Consider the following 19,603-nt stretch of genomic DNA (forward strand, 5'->3'; position numbering starts at 1 on the left):
AATTAAAATACTCTGGTTTGAGAGCATGCCAGTACCAAAACATACAAACTATGAGCTAGGTAGTCCTTTAGGATAAACCATCAAGCAGAACACAAAAGGTAGTTACATTCACACTGAAAAATATCATACCACAAGCAAGAGAAACAAACAATTATGAAAGACCTTATGCCTGCTGAAGACAGCATATTATAAACTCACACTATTTTCTGGCACTGAATGAGCTGAGTTTACAATTGCAAGAAGAGAGATAATATAGGTTAAAACTATTCAAAAAATTCCACATGAGCCTCTCCCTTTTGATGTCAGGTCACTCCCTGAGCATGACATGTCAACAGATTGCTTAGTGTCACACATTTGTTTGAGGGAAAAAACACAAAGAGAGATGATGTCTTTTCTCAGCTACAGCCCTCCTGAGGGTACACCCAACTAACTAAAAAACCCTCTGAAATTATTTGAAAAAACAAAAATAAAACCAATGGGTTCAGAAAGGCATTACTTCCCTGAATCTGCATCAGAGTGCGGTTTACAGCTTCAGTTTTTGTGCCCAACCACAACTCCTCTATTCTCCTCACTCCGTGGCAGGATATTAACCCAGAGTTACAAAAGTCAGCATTTTAGAGTGATCAGCTAAGCCACTCTGAAGATGAAAGTGAGAAAATCATTGCAAGTGATAACTTATTAAAGTCTATGGCTTAATGGGTACCTTATAACTTCAGGATCTCTGAGAATACATGAAGAATAGCTATAATTCAACAGGAACTTTGATATCATGCATGTTTCACGCATAAGTAAGAGTCATGACAGGAACTGCAGAAGCAAAGGTTTGAGGAACAGTCCGAGAAAGGAAAATTTCCATCGTTGTGAAAAGTTATTGTTGGGAAGTAAAAATGTAAGTGCAGGCAGAGATCATTAAAATAGCCATTTAAAAATGGGTATTTTGAGAGTTGCATATTGGTCTTCAGAATTCTTTCCAACAGAGTATCTCAGATCCATTACAGAAAAGTTACAATAAAAATACAGCAAGATAGCAGCAGAGGAAGCTTCTACTCTCAATAGTCCCTTTCATATCAAAACCAGTTAAAGGTAAAAGGTTGAACACTTAGCTTCAGGGCAACTGAATTCTCTACTCACTAACACAAAGCATACTTCCCTACAGTCAGTGAAAGTGCACATCTCTCATACTATGTCCAAGTTAACCTCTGCCTCTAGCTGTTGGCAAGTAGAAATGCCCCTAAACCTACATGCTTGCCCATCTCCCCTGCTCTGACATGAAAAGCAGAACAGGGGAAAAAATAGCTGAACTGCCAAGCATTAAAATTAAGGCACACCAAAAATATCTGGGCTTTGCAGCTTCAACTTGCATTAAAAAAACATGACAAAAATTACATTGGATTTGTTAATTTCAGAAATGCTTCAGCACAGTCTCCATGGGTGGCTGCAAAACTGTCAACTTTTGCCAGGCAGTATCAACCATTTCTTGTGGTAGCTCCTTTTGTCAGTGACTCATACTGGGTTTTGCTCTTGAAGATGTCTTCTCACTGTAAAATTTGGAGATTTAAAAGAAACAAGCAATTCAAGGGCTCTAACACTGATTTCCAGATCAACAAAGAGTACAATCTACTTCCTCCCCATGTTTAAGCAGAAAGCCTGACCTCTGTAGAGCCTGTAGATGTTAAAAGCACATGATGTCCTTCTTCAAATATGTTGATAATGGCAAGACACATTCTCATCAACAGAAAGATGGCATAATTCTTGTTTCCACCTCCCCAAAGAGCCGTTTTCCATCCCATCAACTAGTGTTATATTAAATACATAGCACCAACAGAGCTAAGAGCTCCTAAAAATTTCACAGCCATAATAAAGGATCACAAAATATTCAGTTAATTTTCATTCAGGTATTTATACATAAACACAAAATACATCCTTTTTTGCTTTCTTTGTAAATGCTTTAATACTTGAACATCAGAACAGATATTTTAAGATGTGTGGAGGCTAATTTAAAGATAAAAGAAAAATCTAAAGCAGCTTTATTAGGCTGAAAGCAGCACAAAGAGATCAGGTTTGAGAAATAAAAGACAAGCATTTTGCTGCTTATTTAACTCTGCCCCCTTTGATAAGGTGTTCCCTCAGGCTACTTCTACAACAGCACTGAACAGGAAAAAGAAGGAATTTGAAACATCTGAACAGGCAGCTCAATATGTAACTCAGTATGACACCTCTGAAATCTGAGGGCTCTCTAGAGTCGTCTTGAGTCTTTCATAGCCTTACTGAATGTGGTAGGCTGATCAAATTTAATGAGTAAGAGAGCCTGAGTTTTAGTCATTTTGAGCCAGAACCTGCGCTTGCACAGCACTGCTGTATTGAACAGGGAGCCTGGCCCAGTACTTTTTCAGTAGCAAACACCTGATTTGCCTACCGAGGGTGATTTATTCTGCATTTGTCATGCATACTGAATGCTTCATTATCATTACTGTGTTCCAGTTTTTAAGAGCTGCAGTGGTAGATGTATCCTTGCCAGAAAAAAACCCTAGAGCTGACAATATCCACCAGTGGTTAATTTCCTTAAGTAACCAGAGTCAAGATCATTTATGCCTTCTGTAGCACTCAGCGTTCAGTTCAGTTGATACATAGAGCAATATGTGCAGGGCTTTTTCTGCCTGTAATTTAAGATGGGGCTCCCCACTATAAATACAGATCTGTCAGTCCTCTTTCATACATGCAAAAAGACACGAAGGAAACTTCACTTTCTAAACCACTTCAAACATTTATGGCATAGCATGCAGCAAAACCATAATAGCCCTTTGACAAAATACAAAATGGAAGTAATCTAAACAAGAGACAAGCAACAAAACAGAAACTAATTAACTAGAGAACAAAGCTTGGTGCAAGAAGGAGGACAGCACTTTTATTCTTTTATAGCAGAGCAGTAATTTTACTGCAAGGTCAAGGGAAACCGAAGGGGTCAGCTGTACTGGGCAGTAGCCAAAACCAGGTGGGAGTGCACCAGATCACGACCAAAGGCTTCTCAGACCAAAAATTAACTTTGCAAGTTAAAAATGGACAAAACATGAAAAAAAAAAAGTGGAGGAAAAGAACAGATTCCTGGTGTAGGCGGACAGCTCAGCCTAAGAAAGAAACCACAGACATGTTCTCTGAAAACCTGCAAGATAAAAGGCTCTCTAAACTTCTGTTACCAAGCAGTGCATCTGGTAGTGGGGATTTGGCAGAGTTTACTGAAACGTAGCAGTGGATGGGATGATAGCACACAGAACGCATGGGAAGAAAGACTCCTCTTGTCACTGGGAAGTGCAAGATCAGGTTAAAGAACCTATAAAGGCTATCAGTGGGAGGTGTAAGAAACCTGGTGCAGTCACAGAAAGTGCTACTCTTGTCAAAACAAAAAAGGTTTGGGTCAGATCATAAGAGATTGAATTCAGGCTATTTAAACAACCAAGAAAACCTGAACATAGTTATTAAGAGATTAGTATCACCTCCTTGGTATCATGAAAACAGATATGAAAGCAACTAGTTGTCTGAAGACTTCATTGTGCTAAGATATACTATCAATCCAAATCTGACAAGAGAAAACTAGAAGCTGATATGAGAACACTTTCCCTTGGCTTTTGTTTGCATTCTACTGTGGTAAAGACCCCAGGCTATTACGAAGTAAGACCTAAGCCACCATCAGAAACATGCTTCCTTCAACTGTATCATTATTTAGTTTTGTTTCTTTGCATACTCATTTTCTTCATTTATCATCTTATTTCAGAAAAGGATAGAGACCCATGTTCAAACATGCCCCTTCCATGATCTTATTGTGAGTACTGCAGTCTTGGGAACACCAAGTGAAATATTTAGCAACCAAAGTAGCATTAGGAGAGAGAGTAGAACACTGCTTTCCAAGAAGCCTGTGTTTTATTTTGCGGCAACACAGTGCATCCATTTAGCACTGACAAAAGACAAAAAGCTGTGCTGTGATACATTTCAATAAAAGATGATGGTAAAACTTGAATATTGTCTTTTAATTAAGGAACCTTTTAAAGTCTACTAATATATAACGGCAACATTGTTACTGTTCTGCTTTGGGGTATGCTATCAGCAAAGCAATGGCAGTGAAATAAGCTAAGTAATGTGTTCCTATTGCCATAAGGTTTGCAAATCTTATCTAAAAAGACATGGTTCAAACCATGAAAATACACTGGAACGCATCAGTATGCAAGTCTGGAAGGCATACAGAGTATTGGCAATAACCTAGAAAATGCCTTTGTGTACAGTCTGAATAATAGTCTTCTATAAAATTGACTGAAAGGACTCAATCAGCGCATTTTTCATTTTAAGTGCACTATAGCTGTAAAGAATAGAGATGCTGTACTGAAGATTCCCATTATAATATGCTAGAATTTTGCCTGAAGAAAGCTACAGAGACAGTTCCTGCATCCTGGATTTCAAGAGAGGAGGAAAACTCCTTAGCTCAAAGGAAGCTATAAATATCACAGAAACATGCAATTACTAAAAGTTCCAGGATTTTCTTCTCTACTGAAGAGGCTTAAAATTTATGTCACTACCCATGACATTAAAGGTGTCCCAGATATCAGCACCTGGCAAAGATAATGAGGAAAAAAATCATGTTTCAGAGAATGTAAGTTTAAAAAGAAAAGGAACATTTTAAGCATTGATCAAAACAAGTAGCAAATTAAGTAACTTCCTGCTTTCAAGGTCTTTATTCCAAGAGGCTGGTGGTTGTTATTGTTGCTACAAGACCACCTTAGTCCTTCCACAGAAGGAGCACACTGAATATGTAATGGCTGAACATGATAGTCATAGCTGGGACACTGTTAGTCAGGCCATGAAGAAGTTGAGATGCAGGAGGTAATATGAAAGAAGGCACATGAAAGAGATGAAACTCGGCAGATGAGGCATTTCTCCTGAGAAAGTGGACTAAAGTGACAGACTGAATGCACGGTAGGGGACAGCCAAGTAGCTTTTACGCAAGTTTGCATGTTTCACCTATCTTTTGCTACAACAGGGCAATAAGTACCAGTATTTTGGGGCTAAAAACTAGCATGTTTTTCAGCATGTAAGTCTCCCAAACATGCAATCACACAACACCTGCAGAGACAGGGCAAAACTGCTTCCTTACCACTTGTCTGGTTTATCAGTTTGCTCACACTGACAGTACATGCTTTGCTACCTGTCAGAGGAAAAACATTCTTGTACTTACTCAGATGTACATTTACCTGATTAAATACTCCACTTACTGCAACAGTGCATAGCAGAACAACAGCTGTACAACACAACACAGCAAAATGAGCAGAGTAACTGCAGGGGAAGAGCAACTAAGTGCCTATTGTCAAACATGCCAAGGAGGGCCCACAACTCTTTTTTCTGAGATGCATGCTGAAGAATTTTGGCATTTCATAATAAGCAAGGCTCCCACAATATTTAAAAGGCAGATTTGAGGAATTAGGTCAATGCTTAGCAACATGCTACTTATATCTTAAACATAAGGATGGTTTTAATTTTCTAACCAAATGCACACCACCAGATCAGGAGAAACATACAAAAATGGGTTGTTTCCCTTATCTCCACTTTTGAAGTACATTTTCTACCCTTTCCATGAGTTATGACCCACAGATCACTACATGCTGTATTAACATACCATGTATTTCTTGGCAATAACTTAACTGTATCATAAAGCTTGAGTCAAGATTTTATAAGGACTGAGCCTCAGGATTCTTGTAAACAAACAGAATATGCCATTTTCTGTCTCTAAGATTTTTAACAGTCATATCTTACTTTTAATTGAAATACATGTTCTAGAAACTAGGCACGTAACTTTGGCTATATATGGACACAGCTAGCATTTTAAAGGACCGCATGGTATTCAAGCAACAGGAGAGGATTGCAGCTTCTCATGATGGTATCTCAGAGTTCATGTCCCACAAATCTACTTAACTAAGAGTGAGATAAAAGTTGCATTCATTTGTTCGCAATATTAACGCTCACACTTTTAATATTTGCGTTGTTACCCAAGAATCAGTCTGGCATTCAGGCTTTGTGCAATGGCAATGCCTAACATTAGATTTATTGGTTTTTTAATTTGGCTTCCTTAAAGCCAAATATTATCAAGTGAGCACATTAATGTGAGTTTGCTCTATTAACTCTGGGATTCTCTCAGTCACTGTAATTCCAGCATATGCATTAGTAGTAACTGGGCTTTTTTCCATGTATTTGCAAGATGACCGTTCTTTCTATACATTCATTTAGCTTGATCTGGATGCCATACCACACAATGATTTTTCTCACAGTGCTAACCATGTTCCTGGTTAAGTCCACCTTCATGCAGGCAGACTTTCTCCCAACAGCACTGGACTCCGGAACACACTCTAAAAGTACTTAGAGTGTATGAAACCCAAGAATATTTCTGTACTTTCTGTCTTCCTTACGTATGCTTTGAAATGTTCTTTCATCCAGCTGTTTGCTATGTACTTTTTCACACAATAGCCATTCCAAATTCTCTTTAAAAAAAAAAAAAGTATTTATGGTATGAGTGCATCCCTTCACTCTCCTAAGATTTCATCTAAAATTTAACAAAACAATTAAGGCTGAAATCCTTAATTACATTAAGGTGGAGGAGGACTGGATTTCACTCTGGACTTTTTAACAGAGTAATTTCCTTCCTTCATCATTGTCCAGCCATATCTGAAGGCAGGCCTTACACCATACAGAATTCAGGACATTTAAAGATCTCTACTCAAAAATTACTTATTTTAGAATGATAGTTTAGGTCCTCCTCACCCTTCCCTTCCTTTCACCTCTTCTGCAATTCAAACAAATAAAGGCTCTTTCCAAAGACTTTGGATAGATTTGATCTTAAGGACAGGAAAATATCTGTGTGACAACAGCCTAGAACAGACATTTTTTTGTCCCCACTAAGCCAGGATGTTAATTAATTCCTTAGTTCTCACTGAGCTTGGCCAAACAGCACTAGTTTAAAAAGCCCTAAGAAAACCTGAGAATGTGGATGATGTAGTTAATTATACAAAACCAAAGCAGTGTCAATATTCATACTTACAGGCTGAGGCTGTTCTGCAATACAGCAGTTGAAACACAACCAAAACTCACTCATTGTTTACAGTCTGAAGTGGGAACACAGATGAAAAGCAGGACTCAACCTTTGTAAATCTGTCTCCAGGTAGCCAGTTCTTTAAATAGGTTTATAATGGTTCCAATGCTAAAATCTTTTCTCTGTTGAGCTCTTCTCCAAAGACACGTCAGTCCCAGGACAAACAACTTGAAGGCAAAAAGTTATTTTAGAGTCTTCTTTCAGAAGGCTGGTCCCAGCACCACAGAAAATGTTATGTATGCTTCTTTGGTCCCTAGCGCTGCGTGAACCTGAAAACAAAAGTACATTACATCAAAAAGAAAGAATATACAGAATCTCATGCTCCCAGACAACCACCCACACCAGTGATTTCTTGGTAATATCTTGAACCACAGACTGAAGAGACACTAGGAAACAAGTTACATGCTTATTTCTAAGGTGACTACCAAAAATGGCATATACCAAAAATCCATGAGGCTTACATTCCAGCTTTGGCTAGATAAAGTGATATCAAGAACTGGTGTCCAATCTTTTAGCAGTCATCTCCATTTGATCTGTTTCAAACTTTCAAATGTCATTTTAGAAAGTGAAAATTGCACACACACCGCTTTAAACTTCCTAGGAAATTGTGCCTATTGACACTTCATATTTCTCAATGGAAAAGTTACACAGTCCATTCACAGCACGAGGTTTAAATAGTATTTAACACCAACTCCGTTGCATAGCTGTCAAGCAAAGGCATGCTTTTGAGGAAACAAATAGGTAAATTTCTGTATATGGAAAATTTGCAAAATGGCTGGACTTGGTCAGCTCAAGGTATTTTTCTCCTGCTCTCTCTACCCTCCTGCTTCATGTACAGTTGGCTTCAAAATAGGAGATTATTTGTAGAGTTTGAAACTGTTTCCTTAAACCTCTAGAATTCCTCATGTGGAACAACTGAGGCTCCAGATTCCAACCATTCCTTTGCTAAAATAACGTTTATTGGTTAATCTCTAACCCGGTTTCTTTCAATAAGAGTGCAATAAAAATTCTTGTGAGATTTCACTCTGGCCATTTATCTTGCTATCTATCACATACTCTGCTTGCAGAGAAAGCGAGATAATGAGTATTCAGAAGTTTTTACATGCATACACCTTAATAATTCTATACACGACTGCATCTTCATTCATAGAAATGTGTGCATAACTATTCATCATCATGTTATGCAATTCCTCACAGTATGAAGTGGTTTGGAGACTCCATGGGATACATAAGCTACACATGTATATGTCCATACACACACATTCTGTGGCAGAGCAGTCCCACTTAGTTGCTGCTTTCATCAGTTCTCTACATGCTAAGCACATAAACAGTGAGGTCCCTCATTTACTACACACATGCCAAGTTACTGTACTGTGCAGCCACTACTAGCCAGGTACTTTCCAGCACTGTTGGCTACAACACACAACATAAAGAAATACAGTAGCACCTTCCCTGTACTAAGTCCAAACCCTCTGGGAAGCTGTCCCACTCCCTACCTTTTAAGGGACTAACAGAGGCTCTTCAAGAAATAAATGCATGCTGAAGTAACACCATCTAAACAGCAAAACCCCAGTAAAAGTACTTGTCTCTTCCAGCTTTGAAAAAGCTACTAGTAGTGTTTAAATCAAGTCTATATGCCTTTTTGTGGCATTTCTTGCCTAAAGATCAGAGTAGGAAGGGGGGTGGGGGGAATGCTTTGCTATCTTCTCCTATCACTAACACCATATAGAGCAAAGCAATTTCATTAAACAGAACACCTTGAGGATAAGAAAAAAACGAAAGAAAACTCCAAAAATTCTTCTACACAAGCTTTCTTTTGTCAGACACTTCAGAAAAACGGTCTTAGTACAGTGCCAATATGACATATTTTAACTACTTAAAAGAAGATTTTTTTTCTACCTCAAAGATGATCATCCAAATCCTATGTATGTGTCAATAAGCTGCAATAAAACATGGGTATTATCAACAAACAGTGTGAAATTCAAACATGAAAATAACTTTAAAAGTCTCTAAGGAAGTTCTCACTTCATAATTGGGTAGCTTCACATAATTTTCTTAATTCTTCTGGCTACTGAAAGTTTGATGAACTTTAGATCACAAGAGCTGGACTAACATAGAAAAGCTTGGTAAGAAAATACTGTTCTCTACAGTCTCAGAATTTGCATGCTACACAATTCTTTTCTAAGTCTGATTCAATATGTAACAAAATTAGAAATAAAACATGGTTAACTCCTGTTAAGCCTGTAACAATTGGCAATTTTAGTCCAGTAGCTGCACAGCTTAACTCTCTGTAAAACTTGGTGGTTTTACTTCTGAGAAGATGGGCTCCAAGTTGTTCTGAAACGCAGCAATAGTCCCCCGATGCTAGCTGCTCAGATTATGAGAAACTGAGAAAGCAAGTACTCAAAGTTAGAGCATTTTGAAGTCTAATATATCGTAACCTGCCAGAGCTATAAATGGATACATTGCAGTGGGCTTCTCTTGCTGCGCAAGTATCCCAATATTCTGATTTGCAGCTCCTGAAGTTCTGACACTCGTATTATTGCTCCCTCACAATCTCTGTTTGATAAAGTCCAGATTTAACATATTAAATTCTTGTTCTCACAGAGGGTTAACTTCCATCCTGCTGTTACACCCGTGTACAGAAGACAGACGCACATGGAAAGGGCAGGGAGATTCCTCTGTCGATCCGTCTCCTCGTTTGCTGATAGCTGGCACGCTCCTCCAGCTCGCTGCAGCCTTAAGTGCCGTGTTGAGCTGAAGCCCTGGGAACAAACCCGAAGGGCTTGTGCAAACTCCTGTGAGCCTAGAAGGCTCTTCCTGGTTACAAAATACTCAAGGATGTAGAAGATTTTCTCCACCCAGCCTCTCAACACGCAGGACTTCGGCCCTCCAGGACAGAGTTCTCTTTGACACTGACTTCCCCCCCTTAAATCAAAAGCTGCTGAACAACAAAGCCAAGCTAGAGATCGGGAATAATAGTCTCTGATGACATGTTCATTCTTAATTAATTTTATCTTCTATAGCCTGTACAGTGCCACATTTGCCTTTCATTTCATGGTTCTGCAAGCAGTATCAAGCAGGTTTTCAATCTGTTGATTTTAATTAAAAAAAAAAAAGAAAGGTGGGAGGACATAATTTTAAGTCTGGAGAGAACTGACAGTAGGTGCAGCTCTTAAAAGGCAAACAAAAGCTTAGCAGTATTTGTTAGAGCACTGGAATTTTACACCCCCACTCTGCTAAACAAGTGATTTTTACAATGGCCAAGTTAACATAAAAGATCAGGTATAAATCTGCCGCACCAAAACGGAAAGAAAAAAAAGCAATTAAACCAAAGGCAAAAAGCCATATTGGCACTGCGATGTCAACAGCAATACACTAGGACTTCTCTTACACTACTAGTTGCTTGTTTAAAGAACAAGTTGAAACAGGAAAATTCTGCTGTTCTTTTCCAAATTATCGGCTAGAAAGAAAGAAAGAAAAAAGCACCACACTGACCTACAGCTACCAGTCAGGTAATTATGTCGTACCAGCCCACTAGCAATCTGGTGAGAAAGCGCTTCTGCAAAGCCTGGACTGCACCCCAAACCTAGCCGCAATTAATGAGGTCCCAAAACATGTGCAATACTTCACAGCTAGTTGTCTGCTTTGTCATTGGTTCAAGCTTTTAATATGGCACTGTTCGAAAGTGTTGCTGCATTTGCCAGATGAAGAGGACAGAGGCTGAAGAACATAGTTCAAGAGGACAGCTCTGTCACTCCTCATTTTCACTCTTTACACAGTTCATGGTGCTCAGAGTGGCAGAACACCATATAGCTCATGCCAAAAAGACAAGGCGCTTATTCTGCCTGAACCGGAAAGTTAATCAGAGTAATGAATGGTGAAACACCTATTTGTTTTTTTCCCTTTTAAACCTTCTGAATGCAACTTACTTTAGAGTGTGTGATTCACATTGCAAGAACACACCAGACTATCATGCTGAACAACTTTGTGACATTTTAAGGATTTCATACCTTATGTATGACTTCAATTTCATCCCATTTATAGAAAATTTAAGTAGCATGAAGAAATGAAGATATTAAAAAGGATACAATGTTTAAAATTTAAAGTGAAAACCAGCAAGGTAATTTTCATTACTCTGAAGTTTATTCCACAGTATCTGATCTAATGCAAAACCCAAAACTGCTACTTACTGTTAAATACCAGTCATAAAGGCAGTAACTGCAAACACTGCATTAATGGATAGTGGGGGTGGAGCACATTCTCTTACATTATCAGCAATTTTTCTTATTAAAGCAGTATTAGCTTTTCTGTAGGAAATAAACAGAGCAGGAAAGGAGGAAGGGTAAAAAAAGAAACCAATCTCCCCTCCAAGCTCTTCACACTTACTGGCAAAAAGCAGGTTAGAGAGCACTTACCTTAGCTGATCCAAACAGGAATATGCTGCATGCTGTGGAGGGTCAATTACAATAAAGCTACTTATTAATTATACAGCTTAAGAACAGCCTGGTGTTCTTAAAAAACATCTATAAAAAGTTCCTTTTAAGGGTGAACCCTTTATATCCTTTGACTGCATACTGTTCACTATGGCTTCAAACAGGAAGTGTGGTAACAACACTCTTTGACAATTACTTGAAGCAAATAAAACCACAGGAAAAGAAAGAAAATGACTGCAGGTGTTAACATCTGAATTTAACTAGATTTGCTCTAAAGCTCAGACTACTATTTAAGGAGAAAGGGGGGAGGGCGGGGAAGGAAAAAAAAAAGTGAAGCACGCACAAAGTCATGACTAAGTATGCCATGTCATGGTATGTCATGACATGACATGATGTACTATGACATGCACATGTATGCAGTCACGACCAGGACTACTATTAGTTTTTTAGCCTCAAGTACTTTCTTATAAAGTAGTTTACAATCATTCTTGATACAGAAGTATCATTCCATAAAAGATACTTTTCTTGGGTTTTTTTGCCTTAAAGGCTCTGAACAGCTATCACGTGTTTCAATCCTGCAAGCTCTAAGTAGAAAAATAATCATTTCAGGGTGTACTTTTAAGACTTCTTTCATATTTTTCACTTAAAATCTCTATTGTAGCTGTACTACTGCCTCTTGCTGCTTCACAGATACAGTCAAGTGGCAGCAAGAAATGAGGCGGGGAGGGGATTAAGGTGTGTCCAAACCAGCAGAGAGGTTGCACTGGTGCATGCTTCCATACACTTACTGCTGTAGCAACTGGAAGATGCTCTCCAGCTCTCAAAGGAAGCCAGAAGTGTTTACTCACTTGCCAGCCTCATTTTTTGAAATAAAACAATCTGTACAAGAAGCAAGAGAGGTTCTAAACAAGCCTGATCTATAGGGCAAGTTGCCTTCATGCATGAATTCTGTATCACAACCTTTATCTCACCAGGGCAGTGCACTTCAGAAGCACTTCCTCCCTTCCCCCCTCCACAGCAGAGACTTCTGGGGACTTTGGCACTGCTTTTAATGCACCAATTATATTTCGCACTTTCAGATCCTGAGAAACCTGAGCTGCAAGTAACTCTTGCCAGACGAAGGACAACATTCACCATCAACACAAGCTGAGTAAGGCTGAAATCCCTTTTTCACTTCCTCATAGCTCTCCCATATCTATTCTGCCCCCCCCACCCCGCAAGTGCTTTCAGGTTTAGTTTCAAGACATTTAAATAGCTTGTTCAAAGTTCGAGTTCGACTTTCTTGTGCACTTTCAAACCCTGAATGCATAGGTCCTGACTCTGCAAAAAGGTATTTTATTTATGTCTTTATGATACAGTTTTGAACATTATTACTAAAGCTTTTTATAAGATTTTATTATAGGGTTTTATTTTGGGATTATTGGTCATTTGGGAGTCAGTTCTTTTTTTTGCCCTTATTTATACTGAAGGGGTTTTCATTAGTGTATTTACTTAAGCAACTTAGGAATAGATTGTACTTTCAAATCGAGCTCAACACAAATTAATAGCCATGAACTACTACGTATTATGCAAGTACTTCTGAATTAAAAGTTTCAAAGAATAGTGAAAATGGTGGAATAGGATGAAGGTAGTCCTATGGCTTACTTAAAGGAGGAAGATGGATTATTTTTAATTCTTGTTGTTGTTAATAGAATGGAGTCTGGCTTTAGCAACAATCTCATCTTTCACTGGAACCAAAACACCTCCAGTTTTTGTTTATGTTTTCAGTTTGTAGAAAGCCACCACAGGTTTCCCCACAACAAATGTACCCATCTGAGATAATACATGGGAAGGCAGCAAAAGATACAGGAAGGGAACCACAGCAAGTCTGTAAGGAAAAATACTAGGCTTTTCATATTAGGTCACTGACAGCATAAGAGGGAGCTGTAAAGCAGGTGAAGGCAGGAAAGCAGGCCATTTACTCAAGGAAAGAACAGCTCACAAGTGTGACAGTAATCACGTTGTTTGCAAGTGCCAACTAGGCACTTAAAGCAGAGAGCCTTTAAACATCTTTAAAACATCGTGATAGTGTGAAGCTCAAACACTTGTTTTATCATTGACAAGTGTCCTGCCCTTTTTTTTTACCCCCCACCTGCAATTGCCTGAAATTTAACAGAATGACTAGAGAGTAAAACTAATTATTTCAGCTAAGTGGCCCAGCCCTTGAAAGGTCCTTATTACTTTGTGCACAAACCCAACAAATTAAAGAGACAGTATTACGCTGGTCCCATTAAAATTCCCCCTGTCCAGTTTGGAACACAAAAGCATAGTTTTTCAGGACCAAACCAAGTTTAACAGGCAATACTGTGTCAGTGACTGAGCAGTGCAGGTAAACTTTTCTCCAGCACTGATATTTCAAAGCTTCCTATGTCTTTAACAAATAATTGCTTTCAATATACATGGGTTCAATGCAGCTTTCTGAAACAGCTCATACATAGCTCATCGTATTTCCCACACATATATGCAGACAGGAACCTACTTCTCTGAAAACCACAGCATAGAATATCAAATAGTTCTGCACTATGAAAATATAGACAGACTAACAGAAAACTAATGGTCCAAATTTATTTACTAAATAACAGGGAGACAAACCAAAGACAAAATAAGTATGTTTTGTCCTACTAAAGACATAGTCTAGGCATAATACAGTTTGCCCTACCTACAAAAATAGTCAGTTAAGAACAAGTGAGAAGCCTTTGAGATGCTACTCCTAGGTTTAGGAAATCTGATTTCATATTGCCTGTCCATTCACATTAAAAAAAATAAAATCCTGTTAGTCAAATTTCTAATTGGGCAATAACATTACCTTCTTAACTGTCAAGCCCTATTAAAGATAACACAAAAGAACACTTTTCTCAGCTGACCTCCTTGTTAATTCTAATAGGTAATACCAGTCAGAAAGAAAAAATAAACAAGGCAAACTATTGGTCTAAGGCAGGCTCTGAACAGGGTACCATTTCCATAAGGAATGGAAGGGAAAAAAACCCCACCTCCAAAACAAAAAAACAAAACCTCCCTGAAGAGCCCCCTCTTATGACATCTAAAGTAATGACGGGAAATGCTCCACATCAGCATCCAGAGTCCATCATTTTAACAAGGGTAGCATTAAAAGGAATGAAATAGTCTATGGGGAAAAAAATACGCATGACAAACTATGTGACAGACCATACAAGATATTCAAGGGACCGCTACCTGTTTTTTAGTATGACAATAGGTAAAAAAGCATTATTCACAGCATTCATAATATTCCTTTTTCCACAGAAAGCTAATACACCAAAGCAATTTCCAAGGAAGGTTTCAGACAGAGGAAAGGAATAAGTGGCAACAAGGGGAGAAAAGACCATTAACGCTGTCAGGAGTTTGCAGAGGCAAACTCTCACCATTCCAGTAGAGTTTCATGTCAAAAAAATCAACATGGCACACCGCTATTGCAGATTTTAACTTACTATTTTAAGATAGACAGTCTTGCAACAGAAGTCTGCCATTGTATCTAAAGACATTTTAATGTACTTCAATAGATCACTGCTATCACTTCCTCACCTCCCACTCAAGTACGAAACAATTATGAAACCGATTACAGTAAGCAAAGCAGCATCACGTTTTGTGGGACTGGATAAGTTCAATCAGTCACCCAGTAACACTAGCTAGGGTGCACATTTGCCTGTTTGAAAAGCCAGATGAATCGCCTCTGTTCAAGCCTTCCTTGGCACACAGCAATGAGATGTTTCAAACAGGAAGAGTGCAGCTTGAGCTGATGATTCTGCTTTGGCTTTCAGTTCTGTAGCTTGCAAGCAACAAAACAGCAATAGTTTTCTATTCAAAGTGCGACAGAACAGCATATTTTTCATCTGCTAGCATTTAAGGCCCTACCATTTCTTCATATTTATTCTCTAGCCCTTTTATAATTTCTCTATTATTTTAGCTGCTTTAGATAACTTGAACTCTGTGTGTGTACCTGCATGTATGCACATGGGAGATTGAAAATGTGATCTGTCTTTGCTTAAAGAAACTTAGAAACTTTTCTGAGATACGTGGATCACTCTACAATAGAGATAGAATTTAGGACGTTTGGAGTATGTACTTACAGAAGTTATAGGCAGAGACCTATTAGTTCATGCAGTCCATCTTCTCAGGTGCACCAGTTCCTAGGTAGCAGTACAGTCTACTGTAATGTGCAGTCTACTGTACTTCCAGTGCTCCAGTTAATTCTCCTGAATGACCAGTATGCAGCTTAATACAGATCACATCTGCTGGCTTCAACTTCTACCACATTTAGTGGTTGCTCAGTTAAACAACGCTCACACTACAACCACACATAATGCAAGTCTAAATTAGGCTACGACTAGTCTGCAGTGGTGTCAGTTTTTCCTGACGAGACACTTCAAAGCAAGATATTAAAATATTTGGTTTATTTCATGGGAAGTCCATCTTCAGACACAAAATGGTGCAGAAACACAAGCAATACCACCCAAGTTAGGCTGGAAAAGCAGGATTTTACTGGTGCATATGACAGAGTCAGAAGCATAGAAGTTTTAGAACCAGTGAGAGGTGGCAAGTGCTAACTGGGCCTGTTGAGATTTCACTCTAAAGGTAAGCTTAGGGAGCTGCACCAGTATGCTGACAAAGCAAGTCTCAAAAAGAATGCTCCAGTCAGAAATATCCATACATGTAAAAACGCTTACCATAGCTACATGTGTTTTCAGACCAGAGCACAAGGAGGGGGGTGGATCTGATAAATTGCCTGGCATTTTCCTCTTCCCCCATGAAAAGCCAGAGATCTGCTAGCACAGTACTGTGTAGGATGCAGCACGAAGTGACACCTGGACAGGAGAGTCAGGTTTCCTCTTTATCTAGCAGCATACAGCAAGAGACGGTTCCCTTCCTCTGCCTCCAGACATTTCTGAAGTCACTTAAAGGAAAGGAAAATCTGAACATAACCATAGCAACAAAGAAGTTGGGTTCATGTATCATAATTTAAATATGCCATAATGCAGAAGAGTGTCCTAATTCTATAATCCTTAAACAATTGCAAAGAAAGCGATGAAATAGAACTACTAAGAAAGAAGTATGCACAGAGATTCTAGACTTCCACAGCACAGATAACCCCTCTTATCCACTTCCACACACAAGAAGCCTACCAAATACCATGACTGCATGTGCATGCACACGTCCCTATGAAGCCACACACACAACCTATAATTCAGTAACTGCAGCAATCACAAAGTATTTCATTCCTATGGCTAAGGTTACCATGCTATATACAGAAAGTACAAAAATAACTAGCAGCTAACAAGCTTTTACCTCTATGAACCTCAGACAGCTAGTCTGTATTAAGGAGAACAACTATGAACTGAAAAAAGTTTCTAGGGTCAGCTGGTAAAGAAAAATTTCATGTATTAGCATTGCAGTCAGTATGAAATGACATTTTTCAGGTCAACAGCACCTTTTTTTTCTTCCTGAAAGGAACACTCTTTTTTCAAAACAGAATGAGCTATAGGGAGGGGAGAAAAATGGAGAAAACCTCTTCAGGAGATTTTTTTTTCTCTTTACAATTGTTCACACTAAGCCACTGCATATTCACATATAGACACAGTTAGTTAATAGCCATAACACCAGTACCTATACAGGGTTGTTTCATACAGGAAATCCTATAAGTCAGTATCCTATTTTGGGACCACCTTCAGACTGCAGCTTGATTCACATACTGCACATTAATTAAGAGGAATTATTGCTCTTTCCTTCACCCTCCCCCAAGATGAGAATTACTGCAAATGATCCTTAATATTCTGTAGAATTTGAGTATTTACTCTTTGGAAGAAATACTTGACCACAGAGAGCTCTTGTATGTCTTTTGCAAAACAATGCTAAAATGTTTATCTCCACAAAGGCAAGAGTATGAAAAAAAAAAAATCTAACTGCAAACAAAATCTTGAAAATCCTCACTGATTTTCATTTTGTGATAGATATTTGCTTATTAATTTTTTGGTTGGAAATACAGATCAAGTTTGTTGTTAGGCAAGTCTGTGATGGATGCACCTGCTTGTTGTTCTGGCATCACTGATAAGGAGGTCTGACTGAAGTCAGCCCTGCTGCGCAAACTGTGAGAACTGTACTAGGCCATATCTTCACAGGGACTAAGGAATCTAGGCGATGTCTTATCAGGAGCTAACAGTACCAGTCTGAGCTGGGACTAGACAAACGTAAAACTGCTACAGCTGCACACCTGCACATACACCAAAGCAGGGTTTGAATACAAGTCAATCAGTTTCCGCTATAAATATCTGTAGCCCACTCTCAAGCCCATTGAACTCTCCTGTACAGCAGCAGGCTGCACAGCAGTCATCTCCCCCTTGAGCAGGGACACCTCTTAAGGTTACTTCTCAAGGCTGAGAGACCCCTTACCCAGCATCTGATACCTGTAACGAGGTAAAGAACATTTTTCATTAGGTGTAAAAGTATCATAGAATCATACAGTACCTTGAGTTGGAAAAGACCCATAAGGATCATCGAGTCCAACTCCCTGCTACTCACAGGACTGCCTAAAACTAAACCATATGACTAAGAGTGTCGTCCAGATGGTCCTTGAACTCTGACAGGCTTGGTGCTGTGACCACTTCCCTGAGGAGCCTGTTCCAGTGACCGACCACCCTCTCAGTAAGAGCCTTCTCCTCATGTCCAATCTAACTTCCCCTGACACAGCTTCACTCCATCTCCTTGTGTCCTATTGCTGGTCACCAGGGAGAGGAGATCAGCACCTCCCCCTCCGCTGCCCCGCCGTGAGGAAGCTGCAGACTGCGATGAGCTCACCCCTCAGCCTTCTCTTCTCCAAGCTGAACAAACCCAGTGACCTCAGCTGCTCCTTGTAAGTCTTGCCCTTGAGACCTTTCACCATCTCGGTCACCATCCTCTGGTCACACTCTAATAGTTTGATGTCCTTCTTATATTGACAACTGCCCACAGGACTCGAGGTGGGACCGCAGCAGCGCAGTGTGGAGTGGCGCAACCTCCTCCCTCGACCGGCTAGCTGTGCTGTGCTTGATGCACCCCAGGACACAGCTGGCCCTTTTGGCTGCCAGGACACACTGTTGACTCATATGCAACTTGCCATCAACCCAAACCCCCAGATCTCTTTCTGCAGGGCTGCTCTCAAGCCTCTTGCCCCCAGTTTGTATGTATAGGCAGGATTACCTCGTCCCAGGTGCAGAATCCAGCAGTTGCTCTTGTTAAATTTCAAACAGTTGGTGATTGTCCAGCTCTCTAGTCTATCCAGGTCTCTCTGTAAGGCCTCTCTACTCTTGAGGGAGTCCACAGCTCCTCCTTATTTAGTATCATTGGCAACCTTACTTAATGTATGTTCGACTCCTGCGTCCAGGTCATTTATAAAAACATTAAAGAGCACTGGCCCTAAAACTGAGCCCTGGGGAACCCCACTAGTAACTGACTGCCAGCCTGTTGTAACCCCATCTACTATAACCTTTTGAGCCCGAGCCGTCAGCCAGTTGTTCACCCAATGTATTATGGACTTGTCTCGCTGTATGCTGGACATTTTGTCCAGAAGAATACTGTGGGAGACCATATCAAAAGCTTTGATAAAATCAAAAAACCCATGTGCTGGCTTCCCTTGGTCAACGAGACAGGTGACCTTGTCAAAAAAGGAAATTAAGTTCGTTACGCAGGACTTTCCCCTTGTTAACCCATGCTGAGTATGACCAACGACTGCAACATCTCTGAAGTGTTTTTCAACAACTCCCAGAATAACCTCCATAATTTTACCAGGCACTGAAGTGAGACTGACAGGCCTCTAATTACCACTGTCTTCCTTCTTACCCTTCTTGAAAATTGGGTTAAATCACTGCTTAACTACCACTCAACTATTGCTTAATTGATTACCATTTAATTTTCATTCTATCATTTATTAATTATCATTTGGTCATCGTTTAATCCTTAATAAACCATTTTAGTTAACTCCATAACCATGTCTCTTAATTCACCTGCAACAGGT

General features: G+C 39.5%; 1 protein-coding gene across 6 annotated transcripts in view; it reads right to left on the reverse strand.

The window, feature by feature from the left end:
* Positions 1-19,603, reverse strand: part of CDC42SE2 (CDC42 small effector 2) — an 85,094-nt gene that overhangs the window by 25,487 nt on the left and 40,004 nt on the right. For 5 of the 6 annotated variants that reach the window (XM_010568721.1, XM_010568717.1, XM_010568720.1 and 2 more), the window contains one exon: positions 7,076-7,395. In XM_010568721.1, the coding sequence (XP_010567023.1) occupies positions 7,076-7,129 (54 nt within the window). In that variant the 5' untranslated portion in view covers positions 7,130-7,395. Of the gene's footprint in view, positions 1-7,075; positions 7,396-11,319; positions 11,375-19,603 lie in introns of those variants that run through there. The other variant, XM_010568723.1, reaches the window with a different exon arrangement.

This window comes from Haliaeetus leucocephalus, unplaced genomic scaffold (genome assembly GCF_000737465.1).
Source record: "Haliaeetus leucocephalus isolate CR32 unplaced genomic scaffold, Haliaeetus_leucocephalus-4.0 Scaffold251, whole genome shotgun sequence".
NCBI lineage: Eukaryota > Metazoa > Chordata > Aves > Accipitriformes > Accipitridae > Haliaeetus > Haliaeetus leucocephalus.